At 35.9% G+C, this 23586-nt stretch overlaps 4 protein-coding genes across 4 annotated transcripts in view; 2 read left to right on the top strand and 2 right to left on the bottom strand.

The window, feature by feature from the left end:
- On the top strand, positions 12671-15009 carry LOC104771229 (myosin heavy chain, striated muscle-like). Its single transcript, XM_010495724.2, has one exon. It carries the CDS (start codon positions 12844-12846, stop codon positions 14731-14733), a length of 1890 nt encoding a protein of 629 aa, XP_010494026.1. The 5' UTR covers positions 12671-12843; the 3' UTR covers positions 14734-15009.
- On the bottom strand, positions 15518-17951 carry LOC104771230 (gibberellin receptor GID1C-like). Its single transcript, XM_010495725.2, has 2 exons — positions 17656-17951; positions 15518-17067 (listed from the first exon to the last, which is right to left on the bottom strand). The coding sequence occupies exons 1-2, from the start codon at positions 17692-17694 to the stop codon at positions 16069-16071; spliced, it is 1038 nt and encodes a 345-aa protein (XP_010494027.1). The 5' UTR covers positions 17695-17951; the 3' UTR covers positions 15518-16068.
- Positions 19890-22277, top strand: LOC104771231. Its single transcript, XM_010495726.2, has 7 exons — positions 19890-20389; positions 20860-21078; positions 21182-21268; positions 21406-21552; positions 21657-21683; positions 21777-21872; positions 21980-22277. The coding sequence occupies exons 1-7, from the start codon at positions 20132-20134 to the stop codon at positions 22178-22180; spliced, it is 1035 nt and encodes a 344-aa protein (XP_010494028.1). The 5' UTR covers positions 19890-20131; the 3' UTR covers positions 22181-22277.
- Positions 22873-23586, bottom strand: part of LOC104771232 — a 1386-nt gene continuing 672 nt past the window's right edge. Inside the window, exon 3 of the mRNA XM_010495727.2 lies at positions 22873-23486. Coding sequence (XP_010494029.1) covers positions 23034-23486 — 453 coding nt within the window. The 3' untranslated portion in view covers positions 22873-23033. The remainder of the gene's footprint in view (positions 23487-23586) is intronic.

Genomic DNA, 23586 nt, shown 5'->3' on the forward strand with positions numbered 1-23586 from the left:
AAGTGACGGACAATGCGTCTGGAAAATACGAGGTGACCTGCTACAGGCTTATTGATTTTGTCAAAGTCACGATAGAGAATCTTGAGTATCACTTGGCTTCAATCTGTATGAAGAAGGGACAAAAGCTTATTTTTCACTACAAGGAAGTCTTGTTGATGTTAGATGGATCTCCCTTCATTCCAAAGTTACTAGAGGACAAAGAAAAAAATGTCTACATGCCAAAGCAACTGCTTTAGCGTCACCTTCGAATGGAAGATGTTGTTTATCCTGTGGAGAACTTCTTGGTTAGAATCATCGTTTTTGGAGTGTCTCATTCTCCAAGGCCACCGGAGCTAATTATTTGCTTAGTAAGGACAATGTGGTGGAATCCAACAAAAGTGAGGTCTTACGATGGATACAGTGAGAACCAGAAGGTAGAAAAGAAGTTGAGAGCAGTGGACAAGACTAGAAAATATCTTAACCTGTTTCAGTGGTTGGGAAAGGTGTTAAGCGTTTATGAGATCACTAGGAGCAAGGCATCAACCTCAAGAGGGAAGAATGTGAAGTGTGGACTCTGCAGCTTGGCGATGGACCTGCAACTTGAGGACAAGTTGGCTCTTCAGGACCGGAGTATTGATAGGTTAAGGATCTTGAGTGAATGGATGAAGAGGAAGCTTAGGCCAAAGGGAAGTAAGGCTCGAGCCTTGGGGAAGAGTTTGTCAAAAGAAGAGAGATGTAGCCAAGTGTGGGAGAGCCTCTGTCTTAGTGAGAAGGTTTACTGTTTAATTCAGTTAAGCTATTGCTGTGTCGTTTTGGTCTTAAGGTACATTGAGGGTCTGTATTTAAGTTGGTTGCCCGATTTAGGGTTCTTCATCAAAATGAATAATCAACAAAACAATTCTTAACCTCATTCTCCTTTCTTCTCTCTACCTCTAATCTCTTCTCTAATCTTCTATTTCTCTCTAATCTTCTATCTTCTCTTCTATTAATCAATTCTGGTTACTTTGGTTAGGGTCAAACCTAACAGTACCACTAAATGGTCAAGTGTTCAACGACATTTCCTTCGCCAGAAACACTTACCTCTGTTCTCGAGAGAGAAAGTGAATTAAATTAGTCGATAAAGATGAATCAAATTAGAATCAATCAATCTGATGTTTTTTCCACTTTGTGTTTCTCTTAAAAATCAAAGACAATTTAAATGTAAGAGGATAAGATCTGAAGAGCAAGAGCATAAGATTACAATTTTTTTTTTTTCCGATCAAATGTAATTATAAATGGCATAAAACGTAATAAAACATACAACTCATGTATAGAAGTAATTTGCAAACTTTTATGTGTTATTTGAGTAAGTCGAAAATCTAAACGTGTTAGTCTAGTAATAAACCTACTTTTATGTAATATTCTAGGTAATTTCCCTTTTATTTATTTATATGTATTATATTATTGTAATTTAAAATTTATGTTATAACACAAAATATTCGATGCACATAATTTATCTATCCCCAACAAAGTTTTGGTCCCCACATTAATCATTAAATTTCCCTCACTATTCAATACACTTTTTTATTTTTTGTTAAATGATTCTTTAAATACAATTTAATACTATAAATTTTTCTATCTGCATATATGTGGATCGAAGTTAAAGTTAGAGACTTCTTATTACTAAAAAATAAGAGTTTCAAAGATTAGTTACTAATTAGAGAAGTTTTGAACTACCATACTATAAATTTGTTGTAGAAGTGGACAAAATATGATTATGGGCACCAAAACTAAAAATCCTAAGTTATTAGTCAGCAGCCTAACCACTAGATAAGCTTCTTGTCCCCTGATAAGTGAAGTGATAATGCTTTACAAAGAATATAAAGAACATGTGTATTTGATTAAATATAAAATTTAAGTAAAAAGGGGCATTGAATAATGGTCAAGCAAAATAACAGCAAAATAAAATTTACTAGCACCTTTTTTTCTAATCCACGTGTGGCCACTGTGATTTACTGACCAGAAGATTCATTGAATCTAGACAAGAGTGAGTAAGATCCAGCCAAAATGATTGGGAATAGCAATGGAAAATATCTAAAAGACATTCATTTTTTTTTTTTTTGGACAAAAATACATTCATAATGTCTAAACGACATTCATAATGTCTAACACTATAAGGACATCTTTATAGGGGGAACTATTTTGGGTGTTCTTAGAGTAAATATATTATGAAAATAATGTAAGATTAGTAGTTAAGATCTTTTGTTAAAAAGTTAGTTATTGGGGGAACATATTTAAGATCATAAAATTTAATAATATAATAATGTTAAACATATTACAATTATAAAAACTTATAAAATAACATTTAAATTGCAAACTTATAAAACTTTTACTAAAATTCAGAATACAATACCAAAATTTTATGAAACAAAAAAACATTAAAAAAAGAAAAAAAAAAAAAAAACATATTACTTAATTAAAGCACACAAACATTTTATTTAATTAATATATAGTTTAATGTCCAAATTTATTCTATATATTCTCAATCAAATCCTCTTTTAATTTGTGAAAAATTGTTTACAAAAAATAATATACATTCAAAGCTTGCCACATCAGCTTAGAACTGAGCCAAGAACAGTTCTACATTAAGAACTGATCTTGGTGTTCTTATGTCACTATTCATTATTTTTCTAATTTTTTTGGACTAAGAACACCCTTGGAGTTGGTGTTATACCTATAAAGATGGCCTAATATATAGATCAATTACAGATAAAGGCATTCTTTTCAAGATTCTTACAGAATTGAGACTTTTTGTCCAGGCTTACGTGTTTAGGAATTTTTATATATGATAATTACGTTTTTATTCTTACTAACAACTGCAGAAAAAATCAGATGAAGCAACGCTTCTATTTCTCTGGCTAAAAAAAAAATCAAACCTTTGTTTCAATTTTCTTCTCTATTTTTTCTAAGATTCAAATCAATTGTTCTCAAATTTTCTCTACTCGAATTGGTCTTTGACATCTACAAATTCAAAACCGCAAAGAATTTTTCAGGACGTTTGATCTCATCGCAGATCCTATGTTTAAAGTTGCAGATTCGATGGTTGATTGAAAATTTAATGTTTGTGATTAGAACCTTTGAGTTCACTAGATAGTATCCTATTGATTCAATCGGATCAGAGATAGTGTTTGCGATGGAGCGGCTTTGTGTTTGGAAGGCCAATGAATTGGTGTGAAAGTGACAGAGATGGATTTGATGGAGAACAATAGTGAGAAGCCATGGCTGTCATCGGGAGAAGAAGCGAGAGTTAAGATCGAAGAAGGAAAGAAGAAAATACAAAGATAGGGCTAAAAGCGTCATTTTCTCTACCTCTAAAATGCCTAAACTTGAGAGTACGGACAATAATACTTAATCTCAAATTTTTGGCCCAACAAAGCCCTATTCTAGTAAATATATACTACTCTAGTACTCTCTATCAAGAGAGATTTTTCCGAGAAAATCAAATAGTAGGATAAAACCAAAAAAAAAAAAAGGTTTTTTTGTGTAATCATTACCAATATATGTTTCAAAATAAGTTTTGTTTAGATTTTAAAAGTACATTTTGACACAAACTCAATCTGTTTTAAGTAAAATCACGAAGATTACAAGTGCTATGATATAATTCTGATGGCAAAAGGAATATAGTTTGGATTGCGTGAAAAAAACTGTATCAACCAAAATAAGAAGGTGGTATGAATTTGAAAGATTTAAGCGATTTTAATCAAGATTTTTTAGCTAAATAGGTGTGGCGCATACTTCAAAACCCAGAGTCGTTTGTGGCTCGGTTCTGTAAAAGTGGATATTTCATCAAGAAGTCAATTCTGGATTGTGGTATTGATAAAAGACCGTCTTATGCTTGGAGAAGCATGATGCACGAGCGTGAGTTGCTGAAAAAGGCCTATTGAGGACAGTTGGAAATGGGCATCATACGAGTGTTTGGATGGATAAGTTGATCTTTGATGAGAGTCCCAGGGCTCCATATAGATTGCAAACTTTCTTTGATGTGAATTTGCAGGTTGTAGATTTGATGGAGTATGGAAGCTGTTGGTGGAATCTTGACAAGGTTAATCACTTATTCTCGCCTTCTGATGCAAAACAAATTCTAGCTATGCCTACAGCCATGGATCTTGTTGATAGCTTCATCTGGCCTTACACAAAGTCGGGATCATATTCAGTGAAAAGTGGGTATCGGTTCGTGTCGACGAAATCAATGACTTCTGAAGAGCAACCTCCTTCCATGGCAGTGACGAATGCCTTGAAATCTAAGGTATGGGGATTGGAAACAGTTCCAAAAATCAAAACATTCTTATGAAGAATGTTATTTGATGCATTAGCGGTGTCGGAGCGTCTCACTTTAAGGGGTGTATTGGTGGGGACCAAAATTGTCAATTATGTGGTTTCCATGATGAAACAATATGTCATACTTTGTTTTGTTGTCTTGTGGCTCATCAAGCTTTTGAGCTGGCTAACGTTCCCGTACCTAGTAGTGGATTCTACAGATGTTAGAAATAATTGGGAACACCAAATGCTACTGATTCAGAATAATAATGGGAAGAGAGCTGATGTACAAGATGTGGTACTGAAAGCTTTAAATGGAAAGAGATTCAAATCAACGCTTTCGTTGATTTGCTGCAAGTTTGTGGAATGTCTAAATTGCCAAGCATTGGAAATAAATTCACATGGGCAGGACGAAGAGGAGACCATTGGGTTCAATGTAGACTGGATAGAGCCTTTGGAAATAAAGACTGGTTCAAAAATTTCCCTGCTTCAAATCAAATTTTTTTGGATATGAGGAGATCATACCATAGACCGATTTTAGTGAAACTTATCTCATCCCAAGATTCCTATAGGGGCCATTTTAGGTTTGATAAAAGATTCCTCCGCAAGAAAGAGGTGAAAGAGGCTATTGTGCGAGCTTGGAAACCCATATCAGATAGTATTAGCTTGTCCATAGCAGGTCGGCTCAGAGCTTGCAGGAAATCTCTAAGTGGTTGGAAAAAAAGAAATACGGTCAACTCACATGAAAAGATTCAACTCCTCGAAATGGCTTTAGAGAAAGAACAGTCTGCAGTTTGGCCAGTCCAACATAAAGTCTTCATCTTAAAAAGGGAGTTAGCCAAAACCTAAAAAGAGGAGGAGGCATATTGGAAACAAAATAACATACATAAATGGGGCAAGAGATAGTTCTCGGGTGTAGTTCTCGGGTGGTGCCAAGCTTGAGAAGACAGATGAGTGGAAGTTGCAGATAAAGTGGATGTTATTGTTCGGTTGGGTATTCTATTCGGATGCTAGAATGTTTCTGCAGTCCACTGTTTGGAGATGTTACACAACTCTTTTGAAGGGGTGTTGCAATAAGAAGTGCATGCGGTTTTTGGCCTAGAAAGAACTTTTGTGGTGGAGTATAACCCCGAGTTTTAAAGTTCTCTCATGGGAACTGTATTTTTAAAGGTACAAGGGAGAGTAAAACCGTTTTTGTTTATGCGTTGGTCTAGCCAGAAAGTGTGAACAGACCAAGGTGCAAAGATTTACGAGAAACCTTCAGAGCAGGTCAAACCAATCGTTGCAGCGGTGATGGCTGGAGTTCATTGCGGTTACACTGTGCCGCCGGATTTGAGGATAATCCTTGTTAGTGGGGGAGAATTGTAACGCCTGTGTACTGATAAAATAAAATGTTTGAGCTTTTGTCGGGAATTTGAGTGAAATCGGTTTAATTCCAGTTGGTTTATTAAACTAGTTAATTTATTATTTTATATCAAATGGATGGTTTAATAAATTATTGGTTTAGATGATATTAGTTAATTTAATTAAATTAGTATTTAATTGTTGTGATTGTGGTTGTTGTGCGGTGAAGTCCGTGGCTGGAGCGGGTAGAATTTTCCAGCCCATCTCTCTTGATACTTGGTCGCTTAGGGATGGTTGGCTATGCGGCTAAGTACTAAGATGAGGTGGTGTTTGGAATGCATGTATTGGCTTAGTGCCGTTGTATCTTATTTTTCATTATGTATTTTTGTTGAGGTTGTAATGATTATGATATTTTATGATTAATAATATGAGTATTTCTTTATTGGACTTGTGTTGTCTTGGAAAAAGAAATAGCTCGTGGTTTCTATAAATGGAAAATTTCCATAAATAGAATGTTTCTAAAAATGGAAAGTTCTATGGGAATTAGAACTTTGCTCTTTTTGGAAATTGTGGTGATCTTTGTGATGATCTTTTGGGATGTTTGCCTGGATGACGGTCATAGTGACGTTTTGTGCCTTGATAGAGGTCTTAGTGATGTTTTGTACCTTGAAAGTGGTCTTGGTGATAGAGGTCTTGGTGACGCTTGTCAGTGGTGGTGGTCTTGGTGATGTTTTGTACCCTGACGATGGTCTTTGTGACAGAGTTCTTGGTGACGCTTGTCAGTGGTAGTGGTCTTTGTGATGCTGGATACCTTGGTGGTGGTCTTAGTGACGCCGAATACCATGGTGGCGGTCCCGGTGATGTTGTTTGGCCTTGGTAGCTGTCCTTTTGGACACTTGTGTGGCCTTGGTGGCGGTCATGCGAGACATTTATGTGGTATTTGTGACATTTTTGTTGTTTTATGACGTTTTGTGGCCTTGGTGGTGGCCCTTGTGGCGATTGTTGGCCGTAGGACATCGCGATGTTTCTACATGAACCATTGAGGTATTCCTGGTCAGCCGCGTGGTACTTGGTCGAGCCCAGAATTATTGCTCTAGAGATATGAGATCTCGAACAACTCATGAGGGGACGGTTAGGTTCACGTGTACTGTTATCTCGAAGGACTTTGTGGTTGTGGGTATAATTGGTATATCGACTTTGGGTGACGATCTGAGGGCGCGCTGTAGGGTGATAGCTCAAGAGCAAGATTAGACTTCCTGGATACCGTAGCTTGAAGGATGAGGCCTAATAGCGAGCCAGTAAGACTTGAGCGTCGAGACCTGAGAGCGAGGAAGATGCCTGAGTTGAGAGCAAATAATATCAGAGACACGTGTTATTGGCCAGATAGAGAGTCCTCATGGAGCAGTCGGAGGATGTGCGAACCATAGTGTTGGTTGCAGGGGAGATCCTTGACTGTTGGTCTTTGTGCTAGATTCGAGGAAAAATCTATGCTGGTGGGGGAGAATTGTAACATCCGTGAACCGGAATCCCCGTTTTGAGATATGCATCGGTCCCGTTTTGAGATATGCATCGACCGATGCAAGGTATTCTTCTACGGGACAAGTTAAGTCAAAATGCTCATTTTGGTTGTGTTTAGGGATTAGAAGCCCTAGGGATTGATATAAAAGACTAATTGTTGATTCCCTTGACTTGTTTACCGTTTTTCCCTTTTGCAAAAGAGAGAAAAGCTTCCAGAGAGTTTCCTATGAGTTATGTGCATGTTCTTGAGAGGTATGTTTCTGTGGTTTGAGATCTGAGGCCGTGAACGTGTTAGGAGCGTGTTGTGGTGCTGTCTCTGGTCGTGTGTGGTACATTCTCTCTGTTTTGTAAAGTTGAGTGCGTGACCATGGCTTATCTAAGCGGTTAGATGTGTGAATTGTGTGATTTGGTGTGTTTGATTGCTTTTGTACTTGATGTGAGTGTTTTTTCGTGATGTTTGTGGCTTGTGGGAGGCGGATTCGGTATTATCGATGTTGGGGCGATGTTTGGAGGTGAGAGAGTCCGAGAGAAATCGTTTCGACGATGATCCGCACGGCTGCATCTGTCGGTGCAAGGTGTGCATCGGTCGATGCAGTTAGGGATTTGACGGCGATGCGTGGGATTGTATCAGTTGACGTAAGGAGTGCATCGATCGACGCATCTAGGGATTTGGAGGATTGCATCGATCGATGCAAGGAGTATATCGGTCGATGCAAGGACGTTGCATCGATCTACGCATGTGCGCAGACTCAACGCGTGTGTTCAGAGTTGTATGGTTTGCTTGTTTCTTTATGTATTGCTTGTGTTTATCTTTCCGCTTGTGTGTATAGTCCAGTAGATGAGAGGATCGCCTCATAGAGTATTTATGATAATACTCACGCATCCCAATTGTTGTTTGTGGTGCAGGTAAAGGCAAAATGTGATTGTGGAATCAAGGCGATGAAGAGGAGGACGTGAGCCCATTAAGAAAGGTGAGCCCGTGGACTGCTCCAAAACCCCAATTGTCTCCTTTCCAGGCTAATGAAAAGCAGATATTATGAAGAGTTAAACTTCCCTGATGCTACAATGAGTAGAAGACCATCCTTTGCTTGGAGAAGCATCCTCTTTGGATATAAATTATTGTACAAAGTTTGGTGAAAAATGTTAGAAATGGAGAGATTCTGAATGTTTGGATTGACAAGTGAATTTATGAGGATGGGTACAGAGCCCCCCTGGAGAAAGAACTTAAATTTTGAAGTTGGTCTTAAGGTTAATGAACTTATTGATGAGAATACAAGTCTTTGGGATCAAAAAAAACTTGATGATTTTTTCATGCCTGAGGATATCACAAGAATTAAAGCTATAAAGCCTCTACTCGCGCATGAAGATTTATATGCTTGGCAATTCAATAGGAGCGGAGAGTTCTCGGTTAAATCAGGTTATTGGTTTGCAGACAGAGAAAAAAATGCTTCACTTATCAGAGAAGCCTCTAAGAGCCCTCAACACTCGAATTGAAAAAGCAGATTCGGAGTTTGCAGAAAGATCCAAAATTAAAAAAATTTCCTTTGGAAAGTGCTGTCTGGAGCCATTCCCGTCGTTGAAACCCTCAATGGTAGGGGCATGAGTATTGACTATGTATGCCAAATCTGTGGAGAAAAGGGTGAGTCTATCAACCATTCACTTTTTACTTGCTCTGTTGCTAGACAGATTTGGGCACTGCCAGTTTATCCATTTCCGGTGTATGATTTTTATATTGGCTCAGTGTTTTCAAACATGTTCCATTTACTGGAAAATTGGAATAATAAAGAGTGGCCTATTGAGTTGAGGAAAAGCTTCCCATGGATAGTTTGGAGGATTTGGAAAAACAGAAGCTCTTCAACTTTTGAAGGAGTAAACTTTTCCGCAGTGGAAAAGATCAGAGAGGAAGTAGTGGAGTGGTTTGAAGCTCAGTGCCAGGAAGGGGAAGGTATATCCCTACTGAACCAATCAGACCAACCTCAAGGAGAGAAATGATGCAACCATTAGCGAAGGGATGGGGAAAACATTTACCGAATTGGGTAAAGTGTAATGTGGGCTCATCCTGGTCAAAAAGAAATAAGCTAGCAGGTGGAGCATAGGTTCTAAGAGATGAGCAAGAAGAAGTTTTGCTTTATAGCCGCAGAGCTTTTAGAGATATTTTGAGTCCGGATGATGCAAAGCTCAGAGTGGTGTTCTGGGCAATAGAAAACATGAATAGCCAAAGATTTGGTCAGAGCCATGGAGAGACCAAATGTGTGGGTGTGGCCTTCCTTTAAAGCTCAATCAATAGTTTTAAAAAGTTTTCTGAATCCTATTTTGGAGTGGAGACTGGTAAATGAAAATGAGGCAATAAACAAATGTGAAAATATGATAGCTTAAAGCGTAACAGAGGACTTGCGTTTTCAATCATATGTGGAAAGGAGTTACCCAACTTGAATGGAGAGTGTTTTCGAGGAAGAAAAAGTTTGCAGTACTATTTGCTAAAACTGATTTTCAACAGGTCTGGTTTTTTATAGATGTAACTGGTTTTTTTTATAGCTCCTTTGGTTGTATTGGAGGGAGTTAGAATAGGCTAACAGGTCGTGGGAAAGCGGTTTTTTGTGATTTTGGTATAGCAAATAAAAGGTGTAATCACTTGGGCCATTCAGATGGTCAAATTTTAATATAATCTTTCAGATGACAAAAAAAAAAAAAAAAGAAGTAAAAACACTCTTTTATTCGCTATCTCGATTCTTATACAAATATAATTTTTTTTGCTTTTATTTATATCTATATACACCATAAGGATTAAACACTTATAGTTATCATATTTACTTACCCTGTTCATTATTTAGCATTTCCATCTAAATAATATATTTAAATGATCTATCTAAATGATTCATTTTAATGTTAAATTACCCAACAAACAAAACAAAAAATAGTTCATTTGGATGGTACATCAATGATTCCCCTGCAGTGGCGGACCCACGTTATGGTTGGTGGTGGCAAGTGTCACCAGTAACTTTGAAATATAAAAAACATTTTATTCTAAACAAAGTTACTTAAGTGGCAAAGTGGTTTAGATTCGCATTTAAATCCCTTGAGGTAAGGGGTTCGATTCCCTTGTACGATGAACTGCCCCCACTAATATTTTATGCTGGTTCCGCCCCTGTTCCCCTGTTATTTTTTGATGAACCATCTTCATCCAAATGGTCCAACTAGAATCATCCAAATGAGTTTCAAATTTTTGCTTAAAATTTTAAAACTCATTTAGATAATCCATGTGAATGATTCTGGATGATGCTTTTTTTTTTGACTAAAACAAACAACATTTGAATGGTTCATTAAGATGGTAGATGAATAAACGAACAAAGCCTTACTCTGTTCAAACTTTTTTTCTTTCTTTCTTGACTTTGCTTTTCATGTTTTCGTTTCAAATAAAGGCCTAATGGGTCTTAACTTTTATTTTGTGCTTCTTCGGCGAAAGAATTGAACGTTACTAAGAAATGAAACTGCACTTTAACAAAAACAAACAAGTGTCAATTTTTTTATTAGAGAAATCTATTTTTAGTCATTTTTATTAATCATATTTAGTTTATAAAAATATCTCTTTATAGAGTAGAATTAGATTAGGACCCATGGTACACCGAGGGGCAAAATTATTTATAATTAAAATATTAAAATTATAAATTGTATTTATTAGTTAAATATGTTATAATTATATAATAATTGTTAAATAAACCATATAATACCGTAATATAATTTATTTTTTATATAATATTTATTTAAATTTAATTAGATATGTCTATTCTCTGATACTAACAGTGTTAACAAAATAATGAAATGATGTTTTCCCCGTGTAACACCGAATTACTAATATTTTTTAATTTATATAAATATCGATAAAACCCGTCCCGCTATATAACCCTGTCCCGAGATATTTTAATTCACACTATATCATCTTAATTTTTAATATTTATTGTGTATCTATGGTATAATATTTATCATATTTAACTTTTTAAAAGTTTTAAATATTTTTCATATTTAACCTTTTAAAAATCTTTAAAATAAGGAATAAAAATTTTAAAATCTTTAAAATCTTTAAAGTTTTAAATAAACCAAATAATAGTTTTTAAAGTTTGAATGCCTGATAAATCAAGAGTCTACTCATTTGTATTCAGAATCATTTTGGCAATTGAGAATATCATTAATGTCGTAGTTATTGCAATGTAATTTTCCGGAAATTTTTTCTACAAATTAATTTTCCGGAAATTTTGTCTAGATTATTAGCAAAAGAGTATATTTTCGCGGGTCTTATGAAATTTTAGACATCATTTTGTCTACAACCTAAATAAATGGAGGCCCTTAAATTATGAATTATCAAGAGGCCCATAAAATACTAAGAGGTCCATATAAAATTGCTAGAGGTCGACAGAATTAATTGCATTAGTAGCATTAATTGCTAAAACTTTCCTTATTAGTATTTTTGAGCAAAAACTGCTGCAAAAATACTAGTATAGATATATTGACACGTATCAAAAATGATTCTGTTATCTATCTATGCCAATATTTAATCAATTCTTGATATGTTTCCAAATTTGATGATTTGTTTGTATATCATATGTTGGATTTTCCCTGGATATATACTATATTATAGTTAAAAAAAAATTAGTTTTTTCCTTTTGATAATCATAAGTAATTTTAGTTTAAAATAATGATTTTTGTTTGTTAACATCTGTCAAATATTAGCTAATATTTGATACATGACAAAATTTGAATGATTGTAATTATGTTATGTTTTTAAAATGTAACGTATCAAATATTAGTCTATTGAATGTTCGCGGGTAACACATCTAACAATGTTACTTTTTGTTTATATTGGAAAAAGTATTTTCATATCAAAAATTTTGCCAATATAAATCATAGAAGATTAAAATCATAGCGTCTTTTTTGGTTAATTTTTTTTTCCATTTATATTTTTGTTGGAATCGTTTTAAATTTTAAAATTAAATTACATGTTTGTTTGTTAAATTAGTTAAACTATTTTAAAAATAATATCTCACTTTAACGAAAACATGTGTCAATATTTTTTATTAGAGAAATCTACTTTTAGTTCATTTTTTAATTACATTTAGTATATAAAAATATCTCTATATATAGTATAGTATATTGACACGTATCATTGTATCAAAAGTTAGTCTATTATCTACATATGTCAAATTTTTATTAATTCTTGATATGTTTCCAAATTTGATTATTTGTAAGTATATCATATGTTGGATTTTTCCTGGATGTATACTATATAAAAACATATCCAATTAGTGTTTTTCTTTTGATAGTCATAACTAATTTTAGTTTAAAATAATTATTTTTGTTTGTTAACATCTGTCAAATATTAGCTAATTTTTGATACATGACAAAATTTGAGTAATTGTAATTATGTTATGTTATAAAAAAAATGTATCAAAAGTTAGTCTATTGCATTAATAAGAAGAAATAAGGATACTGTGGTCTGCAACTGTTATATAAGAGAGTCTAAAATCTAACCACAACTTCACAAAATCAAAAACTTCAAAAAGAAAAATACAAAACTGGTCCCCAAAATTTGAAATTATCAAAGTTACCCCCAAACTTGGTCTCTTAGTCTTCTTCTCTTTCTCGGTTAGCCGTTTAAAGCAAAACCCTGAGACCCCCCAAACCCTAAAAATCTCAGCCGCCACTTTTGTTCTAATGGCGAAGAAGAAAGTTTCTCGTAACACCAATGGAGCATCCGTTGAGCAACAACAAATGCAGAGCCAGAAAGCTCCGGTCACTTACAAGAAACCGGCGGCGGAGCTGAGTCGAGAGTCTTCAATGGAGGACCATGACTCGTCGGAGGAAAAGTTTCAGAATTTGAAATCACTCAATGGGATTCTTCTCCAGCAAACCATGGAGAAGAGGCAGCAGATTGAATCTCTCTTCCAGGCGAAAGATGCGTTGGAGGCTGAGCTGACCCGTTCCGGAAAGGAGAAGACTTTGCTGAAGGAGGAGTTGTGTGGTTCGAGCGATGAGAAGTTCATGTTGAAGATTGAGTTGGATCTGTTTATGGGTTTTGTTGAGAGCCGTGTTAAGGAAATGGTTGTTGAGGTAGATGGGTTGGTTAAGGAGAAGAGTGATAGGGACTGTGAGATTAGGGATTTGAAAAGAGAAGCTAGTGTTTTGATTGGGAAGTTAGAGAGTGAGAGGGATGAGTTTAGTAGGGTTTGTGGTGAGAGGGATTTGATTAAGAGTGAGTCTGATTTGCAGAGTGAGGAGATGAATTGGTTGAAGGAGAGTGTGTTGAGGCTGGAGATGAAAGAAGTGAGTTTGGGTGAAGAAGTTGGGAGATTGAAATCTGAGAATGGTAGATTGGTGAAGGAGGGGAAGAAGAGAGAGGAGTTGATTGAGAGGGTTAGTAAGGAGAGGAGTGAAATGGAGAAGAACCTTGAGGATAAGATTAGGGAGATTGATGGGTTGAAGAGTGAGATCAATGGGGTTATTAGAGAGAAGATGGAGATAGAGATGGTTAAACGTGATCAGAAGGAGACGATCGTTGAGTTGGAGAAAAAGTTGGGAAATTTGAATGAGACTGTGAAGAGCTTGACAAAGGAAGAGGTGGGGTTACGTGATCAGGTTATTAGGTTAGAGAGGAATCTTGATGAGGTTATGGAGGAAGCGAAAGCGAGGGCGGAGCAGATCAATGCATTGGTGAAAGAGAAGTCTATTACGGAATCTGAGCTTGAGTGTGTGTGGATGGAGAACATGTCAGTTAAGAAGCAGATGGAAATGGCTCTCGTGCAATCCTCTGATAAGGGGAAACTGGTTGACCAATTGTTGTGCGAGAAGAATGAGCTTGTTAAGCGTGTTGTTAACCAGGAGGCTGAGTTTGTTGAGCTGAGTAAACTGGCGGATGAGCAAAAGCATGTTGCAGTTCAGCTGCAAAAGGATTATAATGAGCTAACCAAGACTAGTGAGAATCTTAGCTGCAATGTTAGCCAGCTTAAGGATGCTCTGGCGCTGGTTGAGGTTGAGAGAGACAATGCTGGGAAGGCTCTTGCTGAGGAGAAGAGAAATCGGTTGGCTCTTAAGGATAAAGTTGCAGAATTAGAGAAAATGATTGAATCTACTGGTAAAGAGCTTGAGAAGACTAAGGCTGAGCGAGCGAGATTGGTCAAAGAGAAGAAGGAAGTGGAGAATCGATCTGAGTCATTGAGAAACGAGAAGGGTATCCTTCAGAAGGATACTGTAGAACTCAAAAAAGCTATGGGTGTTTTGAAAACAGAACTAGAGTCTGCTAGAGCCAATGCAAAAAACAGTCTAACAATGCTGAAGAGTGTGGCCACTCTAGTAGGTGGTTTAGAAAACAAAAAAGGCGAGAAGAAGCGTGAAAAAGGAATGGATTCTTACACTGTGGAGCTAGAAGCGATCAAGAAATCGTTTAAAAACAAAGAAAGCATGGTTGAGGAAATGAAGAAGGAAGTAGAGAAAATGAAGCATTCAGTTGAAGATGCACACAAGAAGAAGAGCTTTTGGACCCTTGTGTCATCTGTTACTTCTCTCCTTATGGCTGCATCTGTTGCGTATGCTGCTTCGATCAAGTGAACACCTGAAGATGGTACTACCCCTATAACTTTCAGACAACATTACCGCAATCCAGTTCTCAGTTTTTGCTGTTTAACTTCTAAACCATCTTGAGCATCGTATGAGCTTTAGACTCATAACTCCTCTATGATGTTTAGTTGGTTCATGAATAACTATGATGTAAACCTTTTTTCTTTTCATGTCTAGCTCTCTCTATGTCTGTGATTCTGCTACTTTTCTCTCAGAACATGTAGTTGATTCTCAGAAACTCTAATAAACATCTTCGTTTCATATTCATATATTAAGCTATATATATTATTGGTCAAGTTTGTCTCTCTACCATAATACGTAGTTCCATTGATACGATAAATTTTGGAGTAAGCATATAAATTATAAATTATAAGTAGGTGAAGACATGTTTATCTATCATAGCTAACTCTAACCACATTTCTCATAACGTTTTGTTATTTTAAAAGGAAGATTGAAGCCTCTTACCAAACCAACTTGTCTTTTCATTCATTTGGTTACAATTTCATATCTACGTCTTAGTTTAAGTGGACTCCATAGATTTAGAAAACTAGCTTATTTTGTATCGTTTGCTCTCTTTTCTATTGTTTGGGATCCACATGCTTATCAACTATATTCTCATCATTTGTGCAAAGATATATCTCATATAAAAACAAAACCCTTTCAAGCCTTTTTTACATAAGAAAAGAAAATAACATTATTGCATATTCTTCGAAGAGTCAATTTTTTCTTTTTGGTTTCCTTGCTGTGTGGTCCAGATGCAATGCACCTTCCTCCATGAGACATTTTGGTTTTTTACATTTAAAGTAGGGATTACAAAGACTTATACATCAAATCTTTTGCCAATGATTACATTGAAATAAAGCCTATCAGTGAGTGAATATGAGAGACATTAGTTTTACATTGCAAGAAACTTATAATTATACTAAAACCAAAATCAAGAAAAGAAAACTTATAATTAAACATATTGCTGATGTATGTATATATACTATATAGATATTTACGGAAAATATCATAATAGCAACATAGCCCAAAGTTACTATTCAACAGCAAGCTGATAAAAACTCAGCTCTTATAGTTAAAAAGTCAAAACGCTAACACTAAAAAGCCAAACATTACCGGCTTCACTGTTCTTCTTCCTGCTTTGCTTTCAGAATCCAGCTTCACACGGTTGACAAACGCAGACGCAGCCACTTCCACCGTGGTAAGTAGTTAAACGCCATTCTTTTGACTCACTACAAAGAGCAACTAAAACGAGAATCTCGGGGATACACACACCTCCAGCGGTGGATTTCACCCCGTTTGTTAATGAGAGATAAAAGAGATATTTCATTGGCATTCTGCGTTTACAAACGCAGCTATCTCGTCCATAACGGTATGGAAATGATTGTTGTTAGGCAATAAGTAGAAGCCAATAGTGGCTTGTTCCAAGTAAAGAAGCTTCACCTCTTGACCCGCTTGCTTGAGCCCTTGAGCGTACTTCAACTGCCAATCTTGAATCAAATCTAAACCCGCTACAACGACCAGACTCTTGGGGAAACTCAACCCTTCTAAGCTCTTGCTTCTCGGGCCAAACGGGCTACAAGCTGGATGCTCTCTGTCTTCACCCTCGGGAAGAAACGCTCTCCAATACCAATCTCTGTCTCTGACCGTCACAAAGTATTTCCCATCCAAACGTGTCTCAGACTCGGTCCTTTCGTTCCCACCAAACATAGGGTTAAGCAAAATGTTCCCCAAAACATCGATCCCTGACTCCACCGCTCTTAGTGCGACATTATGCACGATGTTACCCCCAGAGCTATCACCGGCCAAGAAAATATGAACCTTTGAGTCTTTCTTGCTTTTAAGCCAAGAACTGGAGTTGACCCAATTCAAAACAGCCCAGCCATCATCATAAGCACAAGGGTAACGATTCTCTGGTGCACGGCGATAGTTCACAGAGACAACAATAGCACCGCACAAACCAACAAGCCTACGGCAGAGAGTATCATAAATAGCACTGTTTGCAGAAGAATGCGCAAAGCTCCCACCATGGAAGAAGACAATAACAGGTACTATCTCACCATCAACGGGATTCTGAAGATCGGTAATACTCGGTGGGCCTGCAGCAGCATCAGCCGGTCTGTATACTCGGCTAAGGAGATTGGTCTGGCGATCGATGATAACATCGAAGGAGAAGACCCCATTAACAGGATTGGCGTTTGCAGGGACTTTCCTGTCTAGAAACTCTGCGAGGTGACGGTTAAAGGTTCCATCAGGACGGCGCAGGAGATTGTAGGCTAGCTTAAAGTTGGATATCAGAACCCATGTATTGAGAGGAACCACTGTCTGCAGCAACAACACAATACAGACCAAATAAATCAGAGAAGGGACTATAATAAGAGATTTTTTCAGAACTTAATGAATCTCACAAACGACTTAAACAGTAACAATATATGCAAACACAACCAAAAGAATCCTTATAAGAGAGCTTGTTCAAGTTCGATTAACCCTTCTTTTTCAAGAAATGGAAATAACAAAATCAAAAATTGGGAGTCAAGTCAGTCAGTTGATTGCATCTAAAGAATTCGTTAAACAACAACAACTACCACAAAAGAAGAAAAAAAAAAAATCAGATTTCACCAGAATCAAAAATGAGTCACAAAGGGTCAGAGAAAGCCACAAATAAAGCCAAGAAAAGCTCCTAATTTAGAAAAGACGCATCACGGAACCGACACGTTTCATCACCCTAAACGATAAAAAGCCCCAAGCTTTGATTAAAAAAAAAAAACACAAACACAAACACAGAGAGACATGAATCCTACTCCAACAAAACACCACAAAGAAATTAAAGAACAATCCCATGAACACAGTTAAATACCCAAACACCCATCAAACAATTTCAATCAAGAATTGATAAAAATAAAAAGGTCTCACCTTACTCTCAATAAGATTAACTTCTTCGCTCCCAGCCATTGAAAAAAAACTAAAAAAATTCCTCTTTATTATTACCAAGTAAACAGAACAAAAGAGAGACGATCCCACCCAGATCGAAGATTTTTCGATTAAATGAAAAGGATTTTGAGCCGAGAAGGGAAATATTTTGGTAAATGACTAAACGGAGAGTGGATGAGTAAAGTTTTATATCTGGAAATAGAAAAAAAAAACCTGCTTTTAAACGTCAGATCATATGGTTTAACATTTTTTTAATAATGAAGGAGCATATTATTATAAAAAAAAAAAAAAGCGAAACTAAAAATAAGGAAGGGGGTTAAAGTGAAAAAATATATTCTAAGCGGTGTAGTGTGGTGGATAAGAACATCTGCGTAGTTTAGCATGAGTGTGACTATGGAGTATAATCTGCGCATTCGAGTCCAACGCGAATATCTGCGTAGTTTAGCATGAGTGTGACTATGGAGTATAATCTGCGCATTCGAGTCCAACGCGTCCGGGAAGAAGCAGAGAGTGTGACGACGACTGTTGGGTCAGTCATTGGTGGTGGGTGGACCTCAAAGAGAGATTTTTTTTTCTATTTTTAAATAGTTATTTTTAGAGGTTAGTTTCTGTAATAAATAAACTTAGTAGAGATTACTAATTAAATTATTGATTTGAGATTTAAGGAGAATTTTAATGACTTTGAAAGTTATGTAAAATATGTTATTATTCAATCAAAACTTTTCAAAACTCTTATAAAATTTTGTGTTATTAGTTGTGGATTTATAAAAAGTTATCTAAAATTTTCATAAATCTAGTGTTATTGGATTAAAAGTTTTATCAAGTCATTAAAAGTCATCTGTTTTTCAAGTAAAGCAAAAGAATTTTGGATTGTTGATGAATTCAACTATTCTGTTATTGGTTTAGGATTCTATATTATTTTCTTCATAAAAAAGTCATGTAAACACTGTCATCAAACAAAGAGATTGTGAGAATCATAGTCCATGATTTTTTTGGAAGGAAGAAGAGCCACGTTTAACAACGTTGCAAATTCTCAATCATCTTCCATCATATCTTCCATCAAATTCCCAATCATCTTCCATCATAACTTCTGAAATAGAGAAATGAGCATGTGCATCCTCATAGACAGAGAGATCAATGTATATTATATTCATCTCTCTCTTCTCTGTGTATGTGCACGTTTGTTTAATCCGAGTATATTAAAAGGATCATGACACCCTTTTTTGTATCATCACTTCCGTAACAAGAAGTGGGAAACAGAGCAAAACCTCCCAGCATGAGCATGTCCTCCTCTGATCTCGTTTTCTCTTTGTCTTTATATTTTTTTATTCTCTTTTTAACAAAAACGTTGAATAATCAAGAAAATATTGTGCAATATTTTTTGAGAAAGTTTGCAAGATTTTATGAAAGATTTTACAAGATTAGAAAAAACAAATCTGCAAGATTTGAAAAAACTTCTAAACAATCTCTTAGAATCCTTCATTTTATACTTTCTATGATTTTCTTTAAAATCATTAAAATTCTCCTTAAATCCCAAACCAATAACCCCTAAACATATTATAATTTGGAACCGATGGTGATGCTCTAATGTGCTTTATTTTTCAAAAGTTTTTAATAGTAGTGATATTGATATATGGAATGTCTAACACAAGTTGATTCTTAAGAAGTGAAAACATTGATCATAAAAGTGATTTATGCAATTGAACGAAAAGTGATTACACAAAAGTTTTGATTTATAACTAAAATGTTTGTAACTCCATTCAAAATTATGCAACGTTTAAAAATAATAATTAAATTGTAATTATTAACTAAGGGTAAATATATGATATTGAATTATGATATTTTTTTTGGTTATCAAATAAATTAAATTTTTTTTATTTGATTCATTAACTATTCAAAATAATTTAATTTCATTTATATAATTTTATCTTTAGTCGAGTATTAAATTCGTGCCGACCTAGCACATAATATTTTTGATGTTAGCCGTGAAACAAAAACAATGATATATGATCAAGGCATATCGCACATATAGCCCTTCCTTCTAAAGTAAACTGAAATAAATTGTAACGACGTCGTTTAACGCTTAGCAGCCAAACGCACAACTAAAAATTTTATGAACATCTTCATCGCTTTCCTCCATTTACCAATTTTGGAGTGAAATCTTTCTAAAGCAATGACTCAGAATCATATACATTTAATAAAATGAGGTAGACTTATTCTAAAAAATTTTATTTTCTTTTGCGTGTTGGTTAAGGAATTTTCTCTTCTTCAACAATATTTTTAACCCAAAATTGCTTATCCATAACAAGTGGTTGACAAAAAAACCCACTGCAAAAAATCTCCAATTTTTTTTTTTTTTTTTCTCATTTGATGAATGTCTTCATCTAACTCAGTATTATTGTTGCAAATCCTTTACTGGGTTCCCGATTTAGTTTCACAAAGAATCTGTTATTGCTGAATGGTTATGTTGTTGTTACATAGTACTAGTGTGGGACTATCTCCATGTTCAAACCCACAAAAGTCTTTTGTCTTCCATAGTTATTACAGTTATAGATGCATAGTTTGTTCATCTGAAACAGGGTTGTCCACAAGAAGACAAGCGTTGGAGCAACTTGATTCTAAGTTGTCTAGTGGAGACGAAAGAGCTGCACTTTCCCTTGTCAAAGATCTCCAAGGCAAACCTGATGGGCTTCGATGTTTTGGCGCTGCCAGGCAGGTAAAAATGCTTTGTTTCAAGTAAGAAAAGAGTTCTAGATTGCAATTTGTGTATGTAATCTTCATAATGTCATTGTGAGTCTCCTTCCCTGCATCTTTGATGGAACTGATTGATCTATGTTTAAGCTTGTGTGTCATAATATCATCAAAGTTTTGATAAGTTTAGCTTAAAAATTGGTCCCTTGGCATGTATCATAATGTGAATGTGAATCTCTTTCTCGGGATCTCTGATGGGATTGATTGGTCTATGTTTAAGATTTTGTGTCGTAATCATCAAGATTTGGTGCTTTGATAGGTTTAGTTTAGATTTCTTGGTCCCTTGGACTATTTTAGTGGCCATTTCTTGGGATCTTTGATGGAGTTGATTGGTCTATGTTTAAGCTTGTGTGTCATAATCATTAACATTTAGCTTAGATCGGTTAATCTCATTTGTTGTCTTTTTTTTCATTTTTTGCCTGTGTTTTATCTTAGGTGCCTCAGAGACTATACACGTTGGAAGAACTGAAACTGAATGGTATTAACGCAGCTTCACTTCTCTCGCCAACAGATACAACGCTTGGCTCCATCGAAAGAAATCTTCAGATCGCTGGTGTCTCAGGGGGAATAGTTGCTTGGAAAGCCTTTGACTTGAGTTCTCAACAGCTCTTTTACCTTTCTCTTGGGTTTATGTTCCTGTGGACTTTGGACTTGGTAACTCAAACATGACTTCTTCAGATAAAAAAAAAAAACACACACACACAAATATAGTCTCTTCAATCATATGTCCTTTCATTACGCAATTCTCTTGTTATAGGTCTCATTTAATGGCGGTATTGGGAGTTTGGTTCTTGATACAGTCGGTCATACATTCAGCCAAAGATACCACAATAGAGTTGTTCAGGTAATAAGACCTTCCTCGCACTAACTCTGATACGAATCTTCTTCAGTATTAGGGATCAACAATGTGTGTATATCAGAACTAAATGTGAACATTTTAAACTTATCATCTTCATTGAACTGAGATCCTCTATAATGCAGCATGAAGCAGGTCATTTCTTGGTGGCCTACTTGATCGGGATTCTACCACGCGGATACACGCTCTCAAGCCTTGAAGCTTTACAGAAAGAAGGATCTCTCAACGTTCAAGCTGGCTCAGCCTTCGTGGACTATGAATTCCTTGAAGAAGTAATTAACCTCTCTTTAATCTTTTTCACATCCCCTAAAGAAGCAGAAACTCATTCAAATCCAGATCTTTTAATACTACTTTTTTGCTAACCTGAAAAACGCAGGTTAATTCTGGAAAAGTCTCCGCTACCGTATGTTTTCATTTGCTTCTCATAGAAAAGTTCAAAACAGTTTCAATCTCCTTAGCCTAACCGAAAAAAAGTGCTTTGCTATTCCAAAACCAGATGCTGAACAGATTCTCATGCATTGCTCTTGCTGGTGTAGCAACCGAATATCTCCTGTATGGTTATGCTGAAGGTGGCCTTGATGATATCAGCAAGGTCCCTTATCTTTTGCCCCTAAAACCCTCTTATAGTTCTGTAAATATACTCAGTACTGCACAGCCAATGAGGCATTTTAAATATGCTTGATGGTTTTGATGGAACAGTTAGATGGTTTGGTGAAGAGTTTGGGATTCACACAAAAGAAGGCGGACTCGCAGGTAAGGTGGTCAGTCCTCAATACCATACTGCTACTACGTCGCCATGAGATAGCTCGATCCAAGCTCGCTCAGGCTATGTCCAAGGGAGAATCTGTTGGATCTTGTATCCAAATCATAGAAGATTCCATTGATCCTTCTGATATATAGAAATCCAATGTCTTCTCTTCTATTTCGGATAGATTCATCATGTAAAGAAGCATTTTTTTAATACATTCATTAATAAAGGGCAGCATCTTTTGACTAACAATTATGTTTTTATTTTCATTTCGAATTAAAATGCTTAACTCAGTAAGTATCATAGCATGTCCTTGTCCCCTAAATCTAATGGTATACGCGGAACATAAACCTAATGACGCTTGGGTTGTAACTGGTACCAATCTATCCACCACTATTCTCGTAGAATTGGACAGAGATTTCATCTACATGAACAAATCTCTAACCCAAACTCCAGAAAGAGGCCACAAACAATGAATTTTGGACACCACAATTTCCAAGAGCCGTTATTAAACCACCCATGATACAGATGTCAAGTCCAGACCACACTGTAAAACATCAGCTCATTCCGAAACAGAGTTACACATTCCATTTGGCATACAGTCAAAATGCAAACTTTCTAAGCCTGAGAACAAAAAGCCACCATAATTTCACAAAAAAAAAAAATGTCTCTCTGTAAGCTTTACTAGAGATCCCAACTACTTTCTCTAGCAGAAAAACAGTATCCAATCACTTCAATACAGTGTTTGACATTTAACATTAAAAATAGGTAGGTTTCAAATTCAAAGTAACAAGGAAGCAGTCTTACATCCAAATCTACTACCCTCCCCGAGAAATTCAGAACATGAGCTATATACATGACCAATTTTATTATATCCGAATGTTATTGATGCTAAGAAGGTACGAGAAAGTAGCTATTATATATACAGATATATAAAACACCAGATAATCACAAGATTGTACAGAGAGGGTTATTATTAAATCATAACTTAGTCCAAACCCTCTTTTACAGAGGGAAATGGTTTTTGCTACCGCCAGCATCATCATCATCATCATCATCATGAGCATTACCATCATCATCGAAAAGATTCAACCCTGTAACATCCCAGTTAGCATCTCTATAGTTGAAGCTGGAGCTGCTAAGATAATACTTAACCTCATGAAACAAGTTGAGATTATCCACAAGCTTATGGAACACATTGCAACCACAGCACTGCACGAAGACAGTGCCGTCAGTGTAAGCATGTGGATTAATAGCTCTTGTAGTTCTCTGACCACAGACGTTGCAAGTGAAGGCAACACGCATTCGCCTACGAGGCGATTTCGTGAACAGTGACCATGGAAACGTCGAAACCGTCTCTGTATCGGGTTTAGCCGGTAGAGAAGGTCCTTCCATACCTGAACCGGTTGTCCAGCCTTTAACCGAGGCTGCACTCAACACCAATCCCATTGCTTCATCCTAAATATACAAATCAAATCACACGAATCAAACAAAAACCTAATCAATTTCGATTTCCACAAGTGAGATCGAGGTTTTTTTTTTTTTTTTTTTTTTTTTT

This window comes from Camelina sativa, chromosome 20 (assembly GCF_000633955.1).
Source record: "Camelina sativa cultivar DH55 chromosome 20, Cs, whole genome shotgun sequence".
In the NCBI taxonomy this organism is placed as follows: domain Eukaryota; kingdom Viridiplantae; phylum Streptophyta; class Magnoliopsida; order Brassicales; family Brassicaceae; genus Camelina; species Camelina sativa.

Bases quoted from the DNA above. Each gene is read 5' to 3' on its own strand.
- LOC104771229 (XM_010495724.2), top strand. From the start codon at position 12,844: ATGGCGAAGAAGAAAGTTTCTCGTAACACCAATGGAGCATCCGTTGAG.
- LOC104771231 (XM_010495726.2), top strand. From the start codon at position 20,132: ATGGTTATGTTGTTGTTACATAGTACTAGTGTGGGACTATCTCCATGT. The intron at 21,269-21,405 runs GTAATAAGACCT...TCTATAATGCAG, and splicing joins ACCACAATAGAGTTGTTCAG to CATGAAGCAGGTCATTTCTT. The intron at 21,553-21,656 runs GTAATTAACCTC...TGAAAAACGCAG, and splicing joins ACTATGAATTCCTTGAAGAA to GTTAATTCTGGAAAAGTCTC.
- LOC104771230 (XM_010495725.2), bottom strand. From the start codon at position 17,694: ATGGCTGGGAGCGAAGAAGTTAATCTTATTGAGAGTAAG. The intron at 17,068-17,655 runs GTGAGACCTTTT...TTGTTGCTGCAG, and splicing joins TTAATCTTATTGAGAGTAAG to ACAGTGGTTCCTCTCAATAC.